The sequence below is a fragment of the Lepus europaeus genome, chromosome 11, assembly GCF_033115175.1.
Source record: "Lepus europaeus isolate LE1 chromosome 11, mLepTim1.pri, whole genome shotgun sequence".
Classification (NCBI taxonomy): Eukaryota; Metazoa; Chordata; class Mammalia; order Lagomorpha; family Leporidae; genus Lepus; species Lepus europaeus.
The window spans coordinates 84430599-84450871 of record NC_084837.1 but is presented as its reverse complement, the minus strand read 5'-3'; the positions used below and the strand labels follow the sequence as shown (position 1 = coordinate 84450871).

General features: G+C 43.8%; 1 protein-coding gene across 5 annotated transcripts in view; it reads right to left on the bottom strand.

Annotated features, from left to right (window-relative positions):
* TLN2 (talin 2) overlaps positions 1-20273 on the bottom strand; it is a 481872-nt gene that overhangs the window by 154603 nt on the left and 306996 nt on the right. For all 5 annotated transcript variants that reach the window (XM_062206051.1, XM_062206049.1, XM_062206053.1 and 2 more), the window contains 5 exons: positions 19154-19217; positions 18030-18134; positions 8827-8982; positions 2621-2722; positions 1821-1897 (listed from right to left, as the gene is read on the bottom strand). In XM_062206051.1, coding sequence (XP_062062035.1) covers positions 1821-1897; positions 2621-2722; positions 8827-8982; positions 18030-18134; positions 19154-19217 — 504 coding nt within the window. The remainder of the gene's footprint in view (positions 1-1820; positions 1898-2620; positions 2723-8826; positions 8983-18029; positions 18135-19153; positions 19218-20273) is intronic.

The window sequence follows — 20273 nt, the reverse complement described above, 5'->3', positions numbered from 1 at the left end:
ACCTTTTCCAGATGACTTCACCTAAATACGAGGTGTCTAACAAAAAAATTAATTCTTTTATTGATTGATATTTTCATAGACTGAATACTAAATGGAAGCAACTTTGACTATGTGGAGGGAAGAAGATTCAGGGCGTGGGACATCACCAGAAGCCTAGTGGGCAGCCCCAAGGGAGAGTGTGGGTTGGCTGTGCGTGGGGGAGGGAGCTGTGTGTCAGGGAGGAGGATGGGGTGGGGTGCAGCTTCATCCAGGAGCAAGGGCCTCTGTCCCCAAACCCTCAGACTATCACAGATCAGGACGAGGTGCCATAGCTCAGGGTGAGGCTCGGAGCCATGTGAAATCCCAAACAGCAGACATCTGTGGAGAAACACGAGTCTGCAGAGAGACTGACGGTAGGGAGGGTGGGTCTGTGGGATCCAGCAAGATGTCAGCTGCATTCTGAGATCTCCCGCAAAGGCAGAAGAAACGGAAGGTCTAGTAATGGGGACCACTCCGGACCGTTCTTCCTGCTTGCCGTGGTCCCAGGCAGGTGAAGGTCCCAGTACTCTGGGTTCCAATGCTCACTGCGCTGCAGGAGCCTCTGGGGTGAGCAGCTTACCATCAGGAAGCACTAGCTTACTAATTTCCACTAACGGTCACTAGTAAGTCCAACAACACAAGGTGTTTTGCTAGGGACTAGCAAGTACTTGAAATGCATCATCACATCAAATTCATTTCCAACATTCATTTCTCACCCATAGGAGACTATGGAAAAGTATCTTCAGGGTGTGTAGGAAGCAAATTCTAACGAGTAGCTGTAAGGGTATAAATGTTAAAGAAATAACTACTATAGCTAAGCAAGTTCAATATACTGGAACATGCCAGAAATGTCTGTAGTGCACTATGGGAAGCATCACAATATTTGAATGCTAAGCCTGGCTCTGCCTCATCTGTGCATCTCAATCAGTTTCCGTGAGCTTTAGCTTCTTTATTCACAAATCAGGGCAATACTGGGCCTCCCTCTTGCAAAGGGAGTTTCTTTGAAGTCAAATGAGCTGGCAGATTGGATACACACAGGAAAGCATAGACAAGAAAAGTTACTACACTTCTCTACCAGAACAGGGCTGCCCATTACTGGATTCCCAATAAGGATCAATTATTAGATGTTATTTAGTATTAATAAGTCTGTTTCCTAACCCATAGATGGAGCTAACTTAAGACTGTTCTAGTTTTAAATGATGATGATGATATCAAATACTATGTGCCAAGCATTGTTTTATGGACTTTCTCAGTAATAATTCAATCAACAAAACAAAATCCATAGGATAGTATGGTCTTCACCCACTTTTATAGATTAGCTGCGGCAGGCAGAGCACAACACAGACCCCAGATTGGAACCCAACTATGCTGGTCCTCAGAGTCTTGCCCTTAATCACTCCCCTGCTGCCTCGAAGCTAGGAAAGCAAGCATGGCATTGAGTACATGTTTCACAGATATTAACTCCTCCAGTACCTTTCCCAAAAAGGGCCAGAATCAAAGAGAAATAAAGTCACCAGCTTTTTTTTTTATCATAATGACCCAATTCATGAGGTTTACATCAGAAATGCTCAACACCCAGTGCCTTGAGAGATGGAGTTGAAGACCGCACCTTGCTCTCTCCCCATGAAATCCTCAACTACCCAACCAAAACACCGGCAACACTGCTGCTGGTCTGAGGACCCACTTGGAGAGGTGAGCCTTATCTTTACCACCCACAATCTTCTCCCTCCATGAAAGGATAGGACCCAGAGCTGCCAGGAGGAAACCCAGCCAAGCAGTTCTCCAGCACACGCGATACTTACTTCTTCGGGGAAACAGACTCTTCTAACATAGTTGATTCCTCATCGCCTTCTAGTCCAAATCTATCTTTACTTTGTTTCTGGAGGTAAAACAAGACACAAAAATGCAAATGAGCTGTTCTTAAGACAATGCAAAAGCCTTTGAAAAGATCTTTTGAAAGGACATGGCAAAAACATGGGGAAGTTTTCCCAAAATTCCTTGTATAGGATATTTAAAAAGTGATGAGTGTATCAAATCCTTACAATAAAACAGAAAAAAATGCAATATTTAATAGATACATAAAGTCTTCTGTCTTTATTAGGGTATAGGTTTTCCACATAAAAAGTCAAAATACACCAATATTCTATAAGAACTTAGTTAACTGAATGGACTGCCATCTTACAGCCTTAGTGAATTCCTTTCCTGTACACCACTATGACATATAATTGCATTACATCTGGACAGAAAGGAAAAGTAAATAAAACTGCCAGCGAAATGTTTAGTCCCTCATCTGGGTGTCTACAGACTAGAAGGGTGAACATGGAGAGGAAGATCCTGCAAGATTACTGGACTTATTCATTAGCTAAGTGGCACACCACCGATCATTATCTGGCAGTAATTGATAGCAATATTGCTATAGCAAATTATAAAATTCTCATAGGATCTCAAAATCAAACACCTCTTAGTCAAACCACCTTAATATCAAAGATTAAATTACGGAAACAAGTATTTCAAATACTACTTTTTTCAAGGTACCCACATCCTCTAAAAAGACTTTTTAGGAAACAGCCTTGCTTTTCCAACCTACATCAATACCAAATACCTTTTTGAGGATGATGTCAATGTAGCCAGCAATCAGCTGAGATATTTGCTCTCCCTCGGTAGTCTGCACTGAATAATAGCTTTCCTGGTACTCCCCAAAATCCTGGAAAAAAATAAAATAGCATCGAGAGAAATAGAATCACAACAGATATTCCAGCTGTTTTAAGTCCAAAAGGTCCAGTTCTAGAAAAATATGACAGACTCACTTTTCCCTGTTTTCCCCTCCAAGTGCCACCAAAATTTAGTTCCTCCCCTCCAAATGCCACCAGAATTTAAGAAACAGGAAAGGGATCTGAGAACCAGGAAGGTTTATTGGTTGGTGGCTTAAGGACTCGAGGAACCTCCATGTGGTGAGTTCTTGGGTTTTCTTTTACATGCCATGTAGCCCCAAGACAGGTGCATCCCCAGCAGGAAGTTCTTGAAATACCTGCAAAGTCCAACAGGGACCTGGTCGGGAGTCCTAACCCTAGATGTGGTCACCTGCAGCTGCAAAGCAGTGAAACAGAGCCTGATCCGGTTCCACTCCACCACTCACACAGGTAGGTGAGCGGGTTCCTTTGCAGAAGCAGCCACAGTGGAGCTTTGTCTCCCTGCCCCCACCTGCTGGCATAAAGAGAAGCAGGCCCAGCCCAGCGGCTTCTGCCTTCTGCAGCAGAAGTCACACAGCAAGAGAAGGAGGCACAGGAAGCGCCTTCCGCCCTCCTCACAGAATCAACAGGGCTTCAGCAGGAGCCCCAGCAGTGTCAGAGGCACAAAACAATCCAGAACAGCGGTGCAAGGGCTCAGCAAATGATACTGTCATTTTAACTAAAGACTATGAAAGCAGGACAGAACACTAGACTAAGCAAGATGGGTGCCTGACAAAACAGAACATTTAAGTGAGATTAAGAGTCTCCTAACTTAATAACCCAGACGCCTAGGAAAAAATAAATCACTAATCATAGCAAGAACCAAGATGGCCACAAGATGAATTAGAAAAGACAATCAATTAGTGCCAACGGTGAAATAAATCAGATACTGGAATTATCTCATAAGGACTTTAAGGTAGCCATTATTAAAATGTTCCAGCAGTCAATTATAGATGCTCTTGGAACATAGGAAAATAATAGAAGCTTTCAAAAAAAAAATAGGAGTCATCACTAAAAACCAAATGGAAATTATAGAACTGAAAATCGAAATAACCAAAGTAGAAAGCAAACAGGATAGACAACATAGCAGTGCAATGGTGACAGAAGACAGACTCAGTAAACTTGAAACAGATGAATTTAGTTAATAATCTGAACACTAAGAAAAAAAAACTGAAAAACTACAAACAAATAGAGCTTCAGGGATCCAAGGAACAAAAACGAAAGATCTAATAGTACTACAGAAAGGAGAACAAAGTGAGGCCAAAAAAGTGTTTTTGAAGAAATAATGCTGAAAACTTCCTCAACAAAAGGTATAAACCTACAAATTAAAGAAGATGAGTGATCTGCAAATATAGTAAACCTTAAGAAGCCTACAATAAGAATTTTGAAACTTACAAATAAAAGTAAACAATTTTAAAAGCAGGCAGAGGAAAATGACGCATCCCCTATAAACAAACCCCAACTTGAATGATGCCAAGTTTCTCACTTGAAAGCAAGGCAGTAAGACAAAAGTGGCCTGGCATTAAGTGCTAAAAGAATTATCAATCCCAAGTGTCATATAGGTAAAAATTTTCTTCATGAAGGAGCACAAATAAAAACCTCCTCGCATGCAGGAAAACTAGGAGAACTTAGTGACTGCAGACCTCTCTATTAAAAAATGGTAAACAGAGGCTCTTCAAATGTAAAGAAAATGATGAACAGAACAAATATGGGAACTTTAGAAAGAACAACATGGAATAGAAAAAAATAGATATAGGAGCCAGTGCTGTAGCACAGCAGATAAAGCTGCCACCTGTGACACTGACATCTCATAAGGGCACTGGTTCAAGTTCTGGCTGTTCCACTTTTGATCCACCTCTCTGCTAATGGCCTGGGAAAGCAGTGCAAGATGGCCCAAGTGCTTGGGACCCTGCACCCACGTGGGAAATCCGTAAGAAGCTCCTATTCCTTGCTTTGGCCTGGCCTAGCCCAGGTTGTTGTGGTCATTTGTGGAGTGAACCAGTGGATGGAAGATCTCCATCTCTCCTGCTAACTCTTCCAAATAAATAAATAATTTTTTTTTTGACAGGAAGAGTGGACAGTGAGAGAGAGAGAGAGACAGAGAGAAAGGTCTTCCTTTTTGCCGTTGGTTCACCCCCCAATGTCCGCTGTGGCCAGTGCACCGTGCTGATCCAGAGCCAGGAGCCAGGTGCTTATCCTGGTCTCCCATGGGGTGCAGGGCCCAAACACTTGGGCCATCCTCCACTGCACTCCTGGGCCACAGCAGAGAGCTGGCCTGGAAGAGGGGCAACTGGGACAGAAACCGGCACCACCACTGGGACTAGAACCCAGTGTGCTGGCGCTGCAGGCGGAGGATTAGCCTATTGAGCCACGGCACCGGCCGCAAATAAATAAATAAATTTTTTAAAAAATAGGTGTCAACATAATAGACTATCCTTGACCTTATCAGTTTTTTAATCGTATGTCATGTTTGCAATAAAAGCTGTAACACAATTCCATGTGGAATATAGTGTGTAGATAAGATACATTTAAATGACTTCAGGGGCTGGCACTGTGGCACAGTGGGTTAATGCCCTGGCCTGAAGCGCCAGACCCTCATATGGGCACCGGTTTGAGACCCAGCTGCTCCACTTCCTGTCCAGCTCTCTGCTGTGGCCTGGGAAAGCAGCGGAAGATGGCCCAAGTCCTTGGGCCCCTGCACCCATGTGGGAGACCCGGAGGAAGCTCCTGGCTCCTGGCTTTGGATCAGCGCAGTTCTGGCCATTACAGCCAGTTGGGGAGTGAACCATCAGATGGAAGACCCCCCCCCCACCTTCTGCCTCTCCTCTCTGACTTTCAAGTAAAATAAATAAATCTTTAAAAAAAATAAATAAACAACTTCATTTTGTCAAAAGGTGGGGAGTGTAAAGAGGCCTAAATGGAAGTAAGTTTCCTTCCTTCCTTCTTAAAGGAATAAAACATGAACAACTTGGCTGTAATCAATCTCAAATATATACAGAAACATCTAAAATAAACACTATGAACACCACTCAGTAACGTCCAAAAACATGATGATTAAACAGAATGGTCAAATAACCCCCAGGAAGGCAAGAAAAACAGGAAGTACAGGGAGCAAGCAGGAAAAAAAAAAAATCAGTATAAAATAGACACAAACCCTAACATATCAATAATTAGCTTAAATATAAATAATATATAAGAACTGAAAGACAGAGACTGACAGAATGAATTAAAAAAAAAAAATAACGTGACCCAACTTATTATCCACAAGAAAGTCACTTCAAATTCACCAGTATATGTAGCTGTTAAGTAAAAGAATGGGCAAAGATACATAATAGAAACATTTTTAAAAAGCATGAATGGCTATACCTTTTACAAATAAGGCAGACTTGAGCAAAAAAAATGACTAGGACAAAAGAACACTATATAACCATAAAGAATCATTAAGAATATTCTATATGCATTAAGAAGATATTCTAATCTTTATTGTATAGGCATCAAACAATAAAGCTTCAAAATGCATGAAGTAAAAACTACAGAGCTCCAAGAAGAAGCAGAAAAATCTGTATTGTTCAGAAATTCACTCTCAGTAAGTGACAGAATTACTAGCCAGAAGTAACAGAATCAGAGGCTGGAACAACACTATAAAAGAGATCCAACCAGCATGTACAGAACCCACTGTACCCCGAAACAGCAAAAACAAAAACAAAAAACAACAAAAAAACCCCACAAACAAAAACATTGTTCTCAAGTACTCATAGATCACTGACCAAGAATGATCACATCCTGAGACATAAAACAAACTGTAATATTTTAAAAGAATTGGAAGCATACAGAGTCTGGTCTCTGACCATAATGGAATCAAACTAAAAATGAGTAGGAGAAAGACAACAGGGAAATCTCCAAACAATTGACTATAATGGAATCAAAGTAAAATCAATAACAGGCAACAGAAAAATCTCCAACACTTGGAAATTAAATAAAGAACAAGAGTAGGAAGCAAAGAAATATTATATAACATTCAAGCAACTTTATATTTTCATAAAAATAGATATGCATTCTCTCTTTTTCTTGAGGTAGTTAGAGATTGTCATAACTACTCCTGTTTTCAAATTAATTTTTTTATTTTTATTTTATTTTATTTTTTGACAGGCAGAATTAGACAGTGAGAGAGAGAGAAAGAGAGAAAGGTCTTCCTTTTCCATTGGCTCACCCACCAAATGGCAGCTATGGCCGGCATACTGAGCTGATCCGAAGCCAGGAGCCAGGCGCCTCCCCCTGGTCTCCCATGTGGGTGCAGGATGCAAACACTTGGGCTATCCTCCACGGCCCTCTCGGGCCACAGCAGAGAGCTGGACTGAAAGAGGAGCAACCAGGACAGAACTGGCACCCCAACCGGGACTAGAACCTGGGGTGCCGGCGCCATAGGCAGAGGATTAACCTAGTGAGCAGCGGCGCCAGCCTCAAGTTAATTTTTTAAAATACAGTATTACTTAAACCTATTTCTAAAAGCCAATTGCATTAAAAGACATGTTAAAAAGCATAGTGGTCCCTTGTTCTCATTTCTACTTTCATTTTCTACCAAACCCCAAAAGGTTATCACTATCGATTGTCATAGCAATATTTTAAAAAAGATTGATTTATCTATTTTGAAAGGCAGAGAGTTACAGAGAGGCAGAGGCAGAGGCGCAGAGAGAGAGAGAGAGAGAGAGAAGTCTTTTATCTGCTGGTTCACTCCCAAATGGCCTCAATGACCGGAGCTGGGTCAACCCGAAGTTAGGAGCCAGGAGCTTCTTCTGGGTTTCCCATGCAGGTGCAGGGGCCCAAAGACATGGGCCATCTTCTACTGCTATCCCAAGCCATAGCAGAGAGCTGGATCAAAAGTGGAGCATCAGGGACTCAAACCAGAGACTATATGGGATGCCGGCACTGGAGGCAGCGGCTTTACCTGCTATGCCACAGTGCTGGCCCCAGCAATTTCTTCAAGTATGTAAACATGTTCTGTGCTTTTTCTGACTTTTCTGTTTGAGAAATAATCCCTGAGTTTCTACAATGGAAGGTGAGGATGAACACCACTGGACATGCAGGTATAGCTGTTACTGACTATGTTAAGAAAGAGGTACATTTTTAAAGAATTCTTCCACCTGGCATGAGCCCCTCAATCAAATTAGGTATCTAATTACTCCTCCCAAGCCCCTTCCTTATACCTTTTTTTTTTTTAAATAAAATCTATCCTTTATAAGATACTGCTTTAATATAAGCCCATATTTCAAGTATTCAGACACTCAGGAGTTATAAAGAAATGGACAAATTTCAAAATTTTTTCATTAGTCATATTATCCAACTTGCCCACACAAACACCTGCCCTATCAATTTTCACTTATAAATATGGCCACGGAAGGCTCCACAGTTGTAGCTACTGACTGCAAACTGTCACGTGGGGAGGAGGTATCCAGAGGTCTGAAGGCCTGGAACAAGCACATATTCTCCATGAATTTCACACTAAGTCTTTCAGCACCATCTTCCTACTTATTCCTAGGAACTCTGAGAAATGGGTGCATCATCCCCATTTTATGGCAGAGGAAGTGAAGGCTCAGAGAGGAGTGGTAACTTGAACAAGGTCACAGAGCTGGGAAATGACAAACTGGGGTTTCTTACACCACCCTCAAGTCCATGTCCTTCCCTCTCTGTACTATGCTCTTTCTAGGCAGGCTGGAAAATGCTCCTTAGGAAGATACAACAACTGGCAGGAGCGTCCACAACGAATGAAGGTGAACAGGGGCCCGGGTGTGGCCTTCTCAGGAACACAGAACTGAGAAGGCTCCTGGTGAGTGGCTTTTCCTAGCTAATGAACGAGAGGCAGACTTCGGTAGGGCACCAGGGAGGCGGTGGTATCCAAGGAAACCCAGGCCCACAGTCACCTCTCTCATTTTTCTGCTCATGGACCGGCACCATTTTCTCCCCTCCACAATGGCTCCCTGGGACCTGAGAAGCTCAGTGAGCTGGGATCCAGTCTTGCTCCTGCCCCCATGCTCTCAGCCAGGGGCCCCCCAGTCCTCTCACTGCCTCTGGCAGTCCCTACCAGTGTGAAGCTCTTGGGTGAGGCTGCCCAGCGCTTGACCGTGGTGAGGGGCCACTCCTGCAGCACTTCCTTGGTCTTCTCGTCCACACGCATCACTGAGTCCTTGGTGATGCCCAGCAGGCGAGGCACCAGCTTGTTCTTGCCTTTCATCTTTTCCTGCAACAGGAGATACCAAGAGTCAGCGCTCCTCCTCTGAGCACATTCCATTTTGCCAAGCAATCAGCAACTTGCCCATGTTTCACCTGCAGTCAGCCTACATACACCATACTTCAAAACAAGCAAGGCTAACAGAAAACCAAGGTTTTCAGGCTAGGTGAGTAACTCACTCAATTAAAGGGATGGCAGTAGCCGGTGCCACGGCTCACTTGGCTAATCCTCTGCCTGCAGTGCCAGCATCCTAGGTTCTAGTCCCGGTCGGGGTACCGGATTCTGTCCCGGTTGCCCCTCTTCCAGGCCAGCTCTCTGCTTTGGCCCGGGAAGGCAGTGGAGGATGGCCCAAGTCCTTGGGCCCTGCACCCGCATGGGAGACCAGGAGAAGCACCTGGCTCCTGGCTTCGGATCAGCGCAGTGCACCATTTGGGGGGTGAACCAACGGAAGGAAGACCTTTCTCTCTCTCTCTCACTGTCTAACTGCCTGTCAAAAAAAAAAAAGGGGGGGGGGGATGCTAGCTACAACAGATATCAGATGCCTGAAAAGACCTACACAGAGGCATGCTTCCCAGAAGGAGATGCTGATCCACAGAGCAGGTTGTTCCAAAACCCAAGACAGTGTGAGAAAGCAGGTGCAGGAGTGAAAAGATACCTACAGTAAAAGCATCGAAGGTGAATTCCAGGTGTGATCACTCCCAGTAGCAAACTCAGTGTGTCACAAAACAGGACTAAGCCAAGATTTATGTAATTTAAAATGAACAACTCTGCCAAAGTAGAATCTTTGCATTATGAGGAAACAGTCTCTTCTTTTTATCTTACTTATTTTAAAAGATTCATTTATTTATTTGAAGGGCAGAGTTACAGAGAGAAGGAGAGAAAGAGAGAGAGAATCTTCCATCTGCTGGTTCATTCCCCAAGTGGCTGCAAAGGCCAGGACTGGGCCAAGATGAAGCCAGGAGCCATTCATCCAGGTCTCTCACATGGGTGTAGGGAACCAAGTACTTGGGCCATCCTCCACTGTTTTCCTAGGCACATTAGCTGAGAATTGGCTTGGAACCAGTGCCCATATGGGATGCAGGTATCACAGGCAGTCTCTTAAGTTGCTATGCCACATCACCAACTCCCCTCTTCTTTTTAAAGGTCTCTGGAAACATCTTTCCATTTGCATTCTTTGGCCTGGTATTTTCAGTATCCATTGGCTCTTAAAAACATTTTATGATTGGTTTTAATAATGTTTAAAGACAGCGTATTTGTATCTATTAAAATAATAGATCCCTACATCACAATGATGCTGTAGCAAATTCAAAACAGATTAGTATCTTAGGAAGAACATATAGGTAGACACTTTTCTGATTCCTTGGTGAGAAATAACTTCATAGCAAAAACACTCAAACAAGAAGCCATAAAGGAAAAGATTGACTACTTTAATTCAAAATCTATAAACACAGATGCTTTGATACATCTGACACAGGGCAAGAGACCAGGAGCTTGTACAGCGAGGGAGAAAGAGAAGCAGAAGGAAAATAACAAACTCTCACCTTAAAAAAAAGCCAGCAACTAGAAAATATTTGCAATGAATATAATAGTAACAGACTTCCTATACTGCTTGTGGAGTATTTTCCTAAATCAACAAAAGGACTATTGAAGCATATGAAAATGTTTTTAAAACAAACTAAATGATTAGCAAGTACATTCTGATTATATTAAATACTAGAGGTTTCTAAAAAATTAATACTCGGAGTTGGGGCAAGTGTGAAGGTAGACCACTAGGGATGGAAGAAAAGATATCAAACCTACCCAAAGCCTTAAAAACAATCCTATTTTTGACATGTCATTCTTAAGAATCTTTTCTTCAAGTTACAAATAAGTGTAAAGATTATGACAGAAGAAGGTCAACCATAAGTTATCATAGTGAGAAACTAGAAATTACTCAGTAATTTCTAGTAATTTCAGTAACACAGGATTTCATGCATAAATTATGGTATATCCAGATAACATACTAGTCTACAACATTAGTCCTATTCTAGGAAAACCAGTGGTTTTACACAAATAAGTTATTCACAACATATAACATAAAAATAAAATTATATTTGCACAGCCTCATCCTATGTGAAATAGATACTTGGCCATTACATGAAAAAAATGGTGGCGCTGATCATGTCATATGATTTCTATCATCTTCCTGCCCTTTCCCTTACTTCCAAAACACGGAAATTCACTTAAAACACATGTTTTTGGTGTAGTTAGGAAAAATACTTTCCACATACTATTTGCTGAAATCTAGCAATGCCTCAACTGCAATTCTCAGAGGTGTACACACACACACACACATTCCCCCACACAAAGCACATGTGTACACATGGATGTGTGTGCACACCCTCGACAGGCACAGACACTTGGCACAGGACTGGAGCAAGCCATGTACTTAACAAGCATTATCCATTAATCTTACAGCATCGCCAAAATGCTGGTACCATCATCATTTTTCATTTTGCAAATGAAGAGGCTATTAAAGTGCCCAAGGCCAATAGCGGTGAGTGTGGTAAAGCCACAACTTGAACATAAATTTGAGTTGCTCCAAGTATCTGTGACTTTGAAAGCAGAAGGTCCACACCACAGCTTTGTGTCTTTGGGTGGACATGAACAGAGACAAGGCCGACCTGCTCCCACTCCCACAGTCCCTGTGGCACTTCATAAACTCAGCCGGAGATGGGCACAGCACATCCACAGGTTCCTCCCAGGAGGTACCGGGAATTGGTGCATAGCTGAGACGGGCAGCCACAGCACTTCCACAGCCTTCAGTCAGATTCTTTTTAAAAAGAGCCAGTTCCACAAGGGGTAGAATCAAGACATGGCAGACAATGACAGTTAATCCAATTTGGCTTCAGGAGCCCGGCAGAGACCTAGGGCGAGAGGCTCCGGGCATCCAATTAAGCTACACGGGCTTGGCGCAAGCCGAGCTGTTGGGACCCAGGAAGAGGATCAGCGGTAAAATATGGTCTGCAGCTGTTCCCTTTATGTCTATCTCGTCTGCACTTCTCCCCACTGGAGGGGATCTGGGATGCGTAGTCACAGAATTGCAAAGGACGGCCCCTGACTCTTGTCCCGATCATTCCAGCCTGTGGGAGGAATGCCATGGTGGACAATGGGCAGTGGACATTCCAACAGCAGATCATGACTGAGTGAAAGGGAACGTAGGGAACTCAAAAAATACTAGAACTGGCACCAGAGCCCACCATCAAAGGATGCAATTATTTCAGCGCCTACACACAAAATGCAGAGCAGCTGGAGAAAGTTAAAATAGCACAGGGCTCAGATCTAGAAGGACATGGTAGGATCTTTTCTGGTGCAGGGACTTGCCTTAGATCCTCAGTGCCTGTGATGTCAGAACAGGAACACAAGATAATTAGGTTCTCTGTCCCATCCTGTGCCTCGGCTCTTGGTCTACCCTACACCTCTCCTTCCAACATTCAACTACACACACCAGCATCCTTTTACCTCCAGGAGACAAAGGCAGGCCACAGCAGGTGCCAACAAAGACCCATCTAGCTCATATTCTGATACACAGAGGGAGACTGTAGCTGTGATTTCTGCCAGCCTCCTGGACGCCGGCCTCTTGAGGTGTCCCAGTTAGAAAGGCTTTGCTTCGAAGATGCCCATGGAGGCAGGAGAAGGCAGGCCTTCTGCAAAGGAGAGGTAGGAACCCCTAATGAGCCCAGCCTCTCCTCTTTCAAACAAGGGTGAACCATGCCTACAGGCTTAGCATGTGGCCCAGCGCTGGGCTCTTCTCACAGGTGTGCAGATTGGCTGGTTGTTACATCACCTGTTCCTCTTCTAGAAGACTGAGAATGAGGAGGAGGGAAGCTCTCCGGCTCTGCTTTTGACATGCTGGGGCTCTTGGCCCCTTGCTTCAAAGTGGCTTAAGCCCAAAGGCTCCTCCTTGCTTATCCAGCCAAGGCTGCTGGAATTCTAGGTTGGTTCTGGCACCAAAGCACACTGGCTTGGCTGTTCTGCTCTTTCTTTAGCATATTATCTTCTTTAGGAGCACAGCAACAAAGGATGGCTGTACTGGCCATTTTGCTTTGGAAAAGGACAGGCAGCCCCATCTTGACTTAAGGCTCTGACATACTCATGTGTCCCCACCCCAGCCCTGCGAGGACATTCCAGATCAAGGGAAAAGAGGGTCAGTCCCCCAGCTGCCTCACTACATGGCTCTGGCTACCACTGAGCTTTCAAAGGTCAAGTTTAGAAGCGAGTAGGGCTACCCAAGGATTTTTCTAGAATGAAACAAGATCCTGTGCAGGTCATGGGGAAATGCAGAAGTCATTGCAAGAGCAAGAACATAGGCATTCGGCAGTGCTGTCTTTGTAAACAGTCACAATGTTACAGGTGAGTCAACTGAGGCTTAGAGATGGACAGCAGGCTCATCCAAAGTCAAATCACTAAATGGTAAAGGTGGGATCCAAACCCAGGTCTTTCTTTTCAAAGCGCAGGATTTCTTAGTCCATGAGAATACTGCTGCCTAATGTTGTTCCCGGCGGATTCCTTACAGGGTTTCCAGACATTCTCTGTATCAAGGTGAGCCAATTACAGCCCAGCTAAGTTCAGCTTGTTGCCCATTTTTTATGCTTGACAGCTAAAAATAAATTTCTCATTTTTAAATGGTAAAACATCAGAAGAGGAATATTTTGTAATATGAAAATTACATGAAATTCAAACTTGAGACTTTTCTATAAAAAAAGCTCTATAAGAACAGAACCATGGGGGCCAACACTGTGGTGTAGTGGGTTAAGCTGCTGTCTGCAGCAATGGTATCCCATATGGGTGCTAGTTCAAGTCCCAGCTACTCCACTTCCAATCCAATGCCCTGCTGATTGATGTGCCTGGGAAAGCAGTGGAAAATGACCCAAGTGCTTGTGTGCAATACCAAGAAGCTCCTGGCTTTGGACTGGCCCAGCTCCAGCTGTTGCAGCCATTTGGGGCGTGAACCAATGGATGGAACATCTCTCTTCTTCCTTCCCTCCCTCTTTGTCCTTCTCTTCCCCCCCTGGCCTGCCCACCCAGAAACTTTGTCTTCGATATAAAATAAATAAATCTTTTTTTTTTTAAAAGAACATAACCATGCCCATTCTTTTACATATGGCCTGGAGATGTGTTCACACTATGAGGGCAACAAAGCTGAGGAGCATGGCTGGCAAAGCCTTAGCTGTTTAGTCTTCGGCCCTTGACAGTCTGTCCACCTCTGCCCTACACATCCTGGATGCCTAAAGTCCAGTAAAAAAGTGGAAGGATTCAGAGCCAGTGATGCGGAAGAGTGTGGTGGGCCAAGAGCCTGGGATAACCTAAACTGAAATCAGCTGTCCTTACAACCAGGCACCACACTTGTCACTTAACAGTCATGAGGGCTGGGCAAGGAATTATCATTTTTCAGATGAAGAAACTCAGATTTAGAGAGGCTAGCCACATTCCTTCTCATCACAGAAGTTTCTGCTATCTCTCAGGCGTCATCTGGGATTCCAGACCAACCTCCACGTGCTTGTATCGTAACAAAGTACCACACTGAATGTGAGGACAATAGAATGTCCTGATGCAGAAGAAAACACGATGAAGGTAGCCAAGAACATGTTGGACTAAGTCCTCCCAGAATATGTATGATTACTCTCATGGCTGCAGGCGACAATTAAGTGCATTCAATATCAATGGTTAAATACTTACTGAATTGTGATTGCACTGACTTATTTAGAATTTCTGATAGAGCCCAATGAAAGTGGTGAATGTGAAGCTGGAATCGTTCACTTTCAATTTATTTCCTAAGTTATGCCAACGGTCCTACTTCACAATTCAAGGCTATGGTGAAGTTCAAAGTCTGAGATATTTTTTATGGCTTTAAAAACCCTACTATCCCTAAGACATTTTTTTTTTTCCACCAAAGATTTTATTTATTTACTTCAGAGGTAGAGTTATAGAGATAGAGAGGGAAACACAGAGAGAAGGGTCTTCCATCTGCTGGTTCACTCCCCAAATGGCTGCAATGGCCAGAGCTGGACCAATCTGAAGCCAGGAGCTTCTTCCGGGTCTCCCACTTGGGTACAGGGACCCAAGCACTTGGGCCATTTTCCACTGCTTTCCCAGGCCATAGCAGAGAGCTGGATCAGAAGAGGAGCATCTAAGCCATGAACTGGCACCCATATGGGATGCTGGTGCCACAGGCAGAGGCTCAGCCCACTATGCTACAGAGCCAGCCCCAAGCACATTGTGTTTTGTGATGCTATTCTGTATGTGAGCTCTTATCATATATTCTAAATGGTTTTAGTGACTTCTATCTACATATGCACATAAAGGGTTCATTCACATGGGTGACATATGTCTAATTGATTCAATTTGCCAATTTACTAAATTTAACAATAAATCTAATAATTAGTTTTGTGCTTATTGGTATAATACATATAGGATTTGTGTGCTCAAAGAAAGAAATCAAGACAGATCTAACATCATGTTCATGGATTCAAAGACTCACTATAAAAATTCTTCCCAAACAGATCTGTAAGTTTAATGCAATGCCAATATAGGTCTTCTATATAGAAAAGCTTATATATGGAAAGAACCTTAAAATAACTAAACCCATTTTGAAAATGAAAAGTAGAAGCAATCCCTCTGCCAGAGGCTTACTAGCTAGCTCAAGTGATCAGGACAGAATGTTATTAGTAGAGGGGCAGTCAAGTAGATCACAGGAGCGCAACAGCGAGCCCAGAAAGGCACACACCTTGCTACAACCAGGTCTATTCTCTACCTGTAATCACTATACCAACCACGGACTTATCTTGTTTAAGCCCTAACAAGTCTCTGGAGAACAAATTTATTATTTTTTTTTGTAATCACAAGGTTTTCTGTTATTACTCTATATTTACTAACCTATATCCAAGACTCACATCATTTTTTCTAGCACATCGCTAAAATGAACTTTGTATAAAAGCTGATGTCATTAAGAGAAGATGAAGTGACTTCAAAAGATGAGTTTCATACTTTAAGGATTACAGAAAATCAAAAATGCAGAAGACAACTGATGCCATGATCAGGGGACACCCTGAGAATCTGTCTCATCTGTTTCTCTGAGAGGTTGCCACTCATCTGCTACTCGCAGCCCTTCTCAGTAGGAAATGAAAAGTGATCCTTCTAGAATGAACGGCTCTACCTGTATCCATGGTGCCAGCAGGCAGGATCCTGGAGCCCGGCAACCACCTCTTCAGTGAGGCCACCCCATCCTCAGTGGCCACAAAGATGGCCTGTAAACCAGAGGGACCTGAATTCGAGTCCTGCTCCTGTAGTTATCAGCCTAGAGCCATGGCTGAGTCATTGGATCTCTCTGGTCTCTGCTCATTTATGCAAATATGATATTAGTGTTTCTTCCGCTGGGTTCTTGATAGATTTGAGTGAGATATGCTGTCATACGACAGCTGACTAAATATGACCATTACTATTAATACTGGGAGGTGGAGCCATTACTACTTAGATAGTACCAGTGCCATTCAGTGATTTATTTATCGTGCCACACTCCTGCTCACCACGAAACATGCATCTCCTAATTCTTTTTCCTAAAAACAAAGTTTTGAGTGGCACATGCTTTCCTCACTGGGGGCCCAGCATTCACCGGTGTAAAACCGAACTCTTTGTATGACATAACTAATTAGCATGAATCAGAGGTCTCTCTGAGGCCTAACATTGTGATTCTTCCTGTTTCTCAATGCAATAGCTTGCTCCAGTTTGAGTGCAGGCCAAGAACGCCATCCCAGGGGACAATCACACTTCCTCTTTTTTGTAGTTTTCTTAGCTGTGGCCAAAGAAACCGCCTCCACCCTCCCTGTCTTGGGCCCTCCAACTTTAGTCCCCAGGAGCAGCTACAACACAGCTGGTGCCCCTCCCACTTGCCGAGAGCAACACAACAAACGTCCCAGCATAGCAGGGCTTTCTCCAAGGCCTGGATTCACAGCAAAATATGTAGAAATCAGTGAAACCCACTGGATGGATGACTCAACAGAGAACCTGAGGTCGGGAAGAGCCAAGGAGGGAGGAAGCTGAGGGCGGGATTTACAAATCAACTGAAGATGACACCCAGGGAGGGCCCATCTCAGCTTGCTCAGAGGTTGAATTTCCAAGATACACTTCTTTTCTTCCAGTAGGAAGACAAACAATTCCCATGGAACAGAGCTGAAGGCCACAAACAGTCTCATGACCTGTACTGAAGCACCCAAGTTATAGTTCTGTGTGTACTACATGGGATTAGGCCTGCAGTGGTCAACACTCTTCACTTAGTCCATGGGACTCTTTTTTTTTTTTTTTAAAGTTTGTTCATTTAAAAGACAAAGCTACAGGGAGAGGGAGAGGAAGAGGGAGGAAGATAGAGGAGAGAGATGAGAGAAACAGAGTGAGGAAGAGAACGAGGAGATGGGGGGAGAGGAAGGAGAGATAGAAAGCAGAGAGAGGAAGGGAGAAAGAGCACTCCCATCTGCTGGTACAACTGGGTCTATACCAGGCTGAAGCTGGGCTGCAGGAACTCCATCAGGGTCTTCTGCATGAGTACAGAAACACAAGTGCTTGAATTCACCTGCTGCTTCCCAGGGTGTGCATCAGCAGGAAGCTGGATTGGAAGCAGAGGCAGGACTTGATCTCAGGCCATCTGATTATGGGATGCAGGCATCCTAAGTGGTGGCTTAACCTGTGGTACCACAACACCTACCCCTGTCCACAGGTATCTTGACAGTCATTGTGAAGCATTCTCAGGGTAAGTGAATTCAGCTCAAGTGACTAAAGAGCACTGACAGTGACCTAAGCCAAGGCCTAGCTGCCTGGAGGCCTGTGGGCAGTTGGACTCACCTGTCAGCTGGGTAGCTCATGCCCTTCATGTATGTGCTGCAGCTAAACTCAGGTCACTGTGGGCTCAAGGCCACATGTGCCAAGGCCAGGGGTCTAGACAGCAAACCACACTTAACACAAACGCTGTCATGAAGCAAAAAGAGGTGGCAAGGTAAACCCCCACCCCCCACACTCCTACTCACCTTTACCAGGAAGAAAGATACGCCGTACGTCCGGAGGGACCGGGCAAGTTTGACGTACTTGACCTTGGCTTCTATTTCACTCATCTCTCCACAGTTCTTATGCTCCTGCAAAAGTGACAGAAGCCAGGGACCCGTTATTGCAGCTGTGCCAGCAGGTGGACTTGGCGAGAGGCAGTTACTACCCGTGGTGCACACATTGGCCATGAACCATCAGGAGGTGGTGTCTGTGACTATGATCCCTCTGTGACCCTGGCTTCTGGGGGCTGGGAGCCAAAGCACACAGAAAATTTGAGCTCAGGCTTTCAAACTGCAGACACAGCCCAAACAGTCTGCATATTCCACCACTAACCGCAGTAACGGAGGCATGTGTGCAGGAGGGCAGGTCCAGTGTCCCCAGATGTCACCAGATTTTCCAAGGACTTCGTGTATCAATATTATGATAGCTAGAAAAATTGTCTTCTTGGGAGAAGCATCATTCCATAACAGGGACCCAAAAATGTCCCAGAGAAGAAGGTACAGATATGCCTTGCATGCCAGTGACCGGAAACCACACTGGGTTAAAAAAGTAAGCCCAACACCCATAAAACGGACACTGTAGTTTATACTTACATCTCCAGCTCAAAGATGACTTTGAGATCTTGGATTCATGAGTGGCCGTCCCAAGGTGATGGGGCTTTTTTAAAATTATTATATTATTTTACCAGCTGCTTAGGATGGACATGTCCCTGATTTTTAGAATAATCCTGGATTTTCAGGAAGCACTAGTTTCCAAATTCTACCTTTAAAATCCAAATCTTAGGACAAAGAAGCCACTTCCATTTCCTTCTCAATGCATTTTAATGGTCTACCACCTTGTTTTAATACTACCAAGAAAATGCCTTTGAAATTAAATGTATGCACATCTTTCTCAGAAGGGCTAAGTAACCTTTAGCAAGAAAGTCTAGATTAAGATAATAAATCTGCCCAAAGTAAAACTGTCAGCTTCTTTACTCTTGAGTCACTAATCATTTATTATATAAGAGCACACACACGGGGTACAAAACCATCATGTGCGAAGGGCCCTCGTGCTAATGAATGAGGACACGGAGTGAGGAGAATAATAAATTTCCGTCCATTTCCAATACCTGAAATATTCTCTTTTCAGCTCCTCTCTGCTTGATGTATTCTTTGGGCAAGAATTCCTTTAGACTGAGAGAGAGAAATAAGAAAAAGGTAAGGCATTTATCATGTTCTGTGAGGAGAAGCAAAGAAAAGAGTCTTAATAAAACTCAGTGAAGTTACTAACTCGCCCTATATTTTATGGTGTAATTAATAACAAGACTGCTGCATCCTACAACGCGTTTAGACAAGGACATGGTAAAAAACAGCCTGATTAAAAAAGGTCAAGCCAACATCTGAAAGACTAAGAAATTTCTGGAATATATTGTGAAATGAAAACAAAGGGCACCAGACTATATAGTATGTTTCCCTTAGAAAGAAAGGGAAGGAAATAAGTTTTATTTTAAAAACATTGTATTATCTACATAATTTTATTTTTTAAAATATTTATTTATTTGAAAGGTAGAGTTACAGGGAAAGAGGTAGAGGCAGAGAGATATTTTCCATTTGCTTGTTCACTTCCCAAGTGCCCACAACAGCCCTGGCTAGAGCCAGCTCAAAGCCAGGAACCTGGAACCCCATCTGGGTCCCCACATGGGTGGCGGAGGCCCAAGCATCTGGGCTGTCCTCTGCTGCCCTCCCAGGCACACCTGCAAGGAGCTGGATCAGGAGCAGAACAGCTGGGAATCGAAGCACCGCCCCCCTATGAAGTGTCTGCATCAGCAGCTTAGCCGGCTGCACCACCAAACGCTGGCTGTTAACCCGAGTACTGATAAAAAATGGGTCTCCATAGGAACAGGCAAAGACAAGGTGAAGGGGAGAAAGTCGGAAACTAACTTTCTCTGAACAGTCCTTGTATTACAGTTTTTACTTTGAAACCACATGAAGTCACAAAAAAAGGAACACCTAAAAATCTGAAGCAAATTCAAACAAATGAACTTAACAGTATATCATGCTGACAGCATAACTACAAGGCAAAGAACTGTTTCTAACTTTTTTTTTTTTTTTTTTTTGGACAGGCAGAGTGGACAGTGAGAGAGAGAGACAGAGAGAAAGGTCTTCCTTTTTCCGTTGATTAACCCCCCAAATGGCTGCCACGGCCGGCGATCCGAAGCCAGGAGCCAGGTGCTTCTCCTGGTCTCCCAC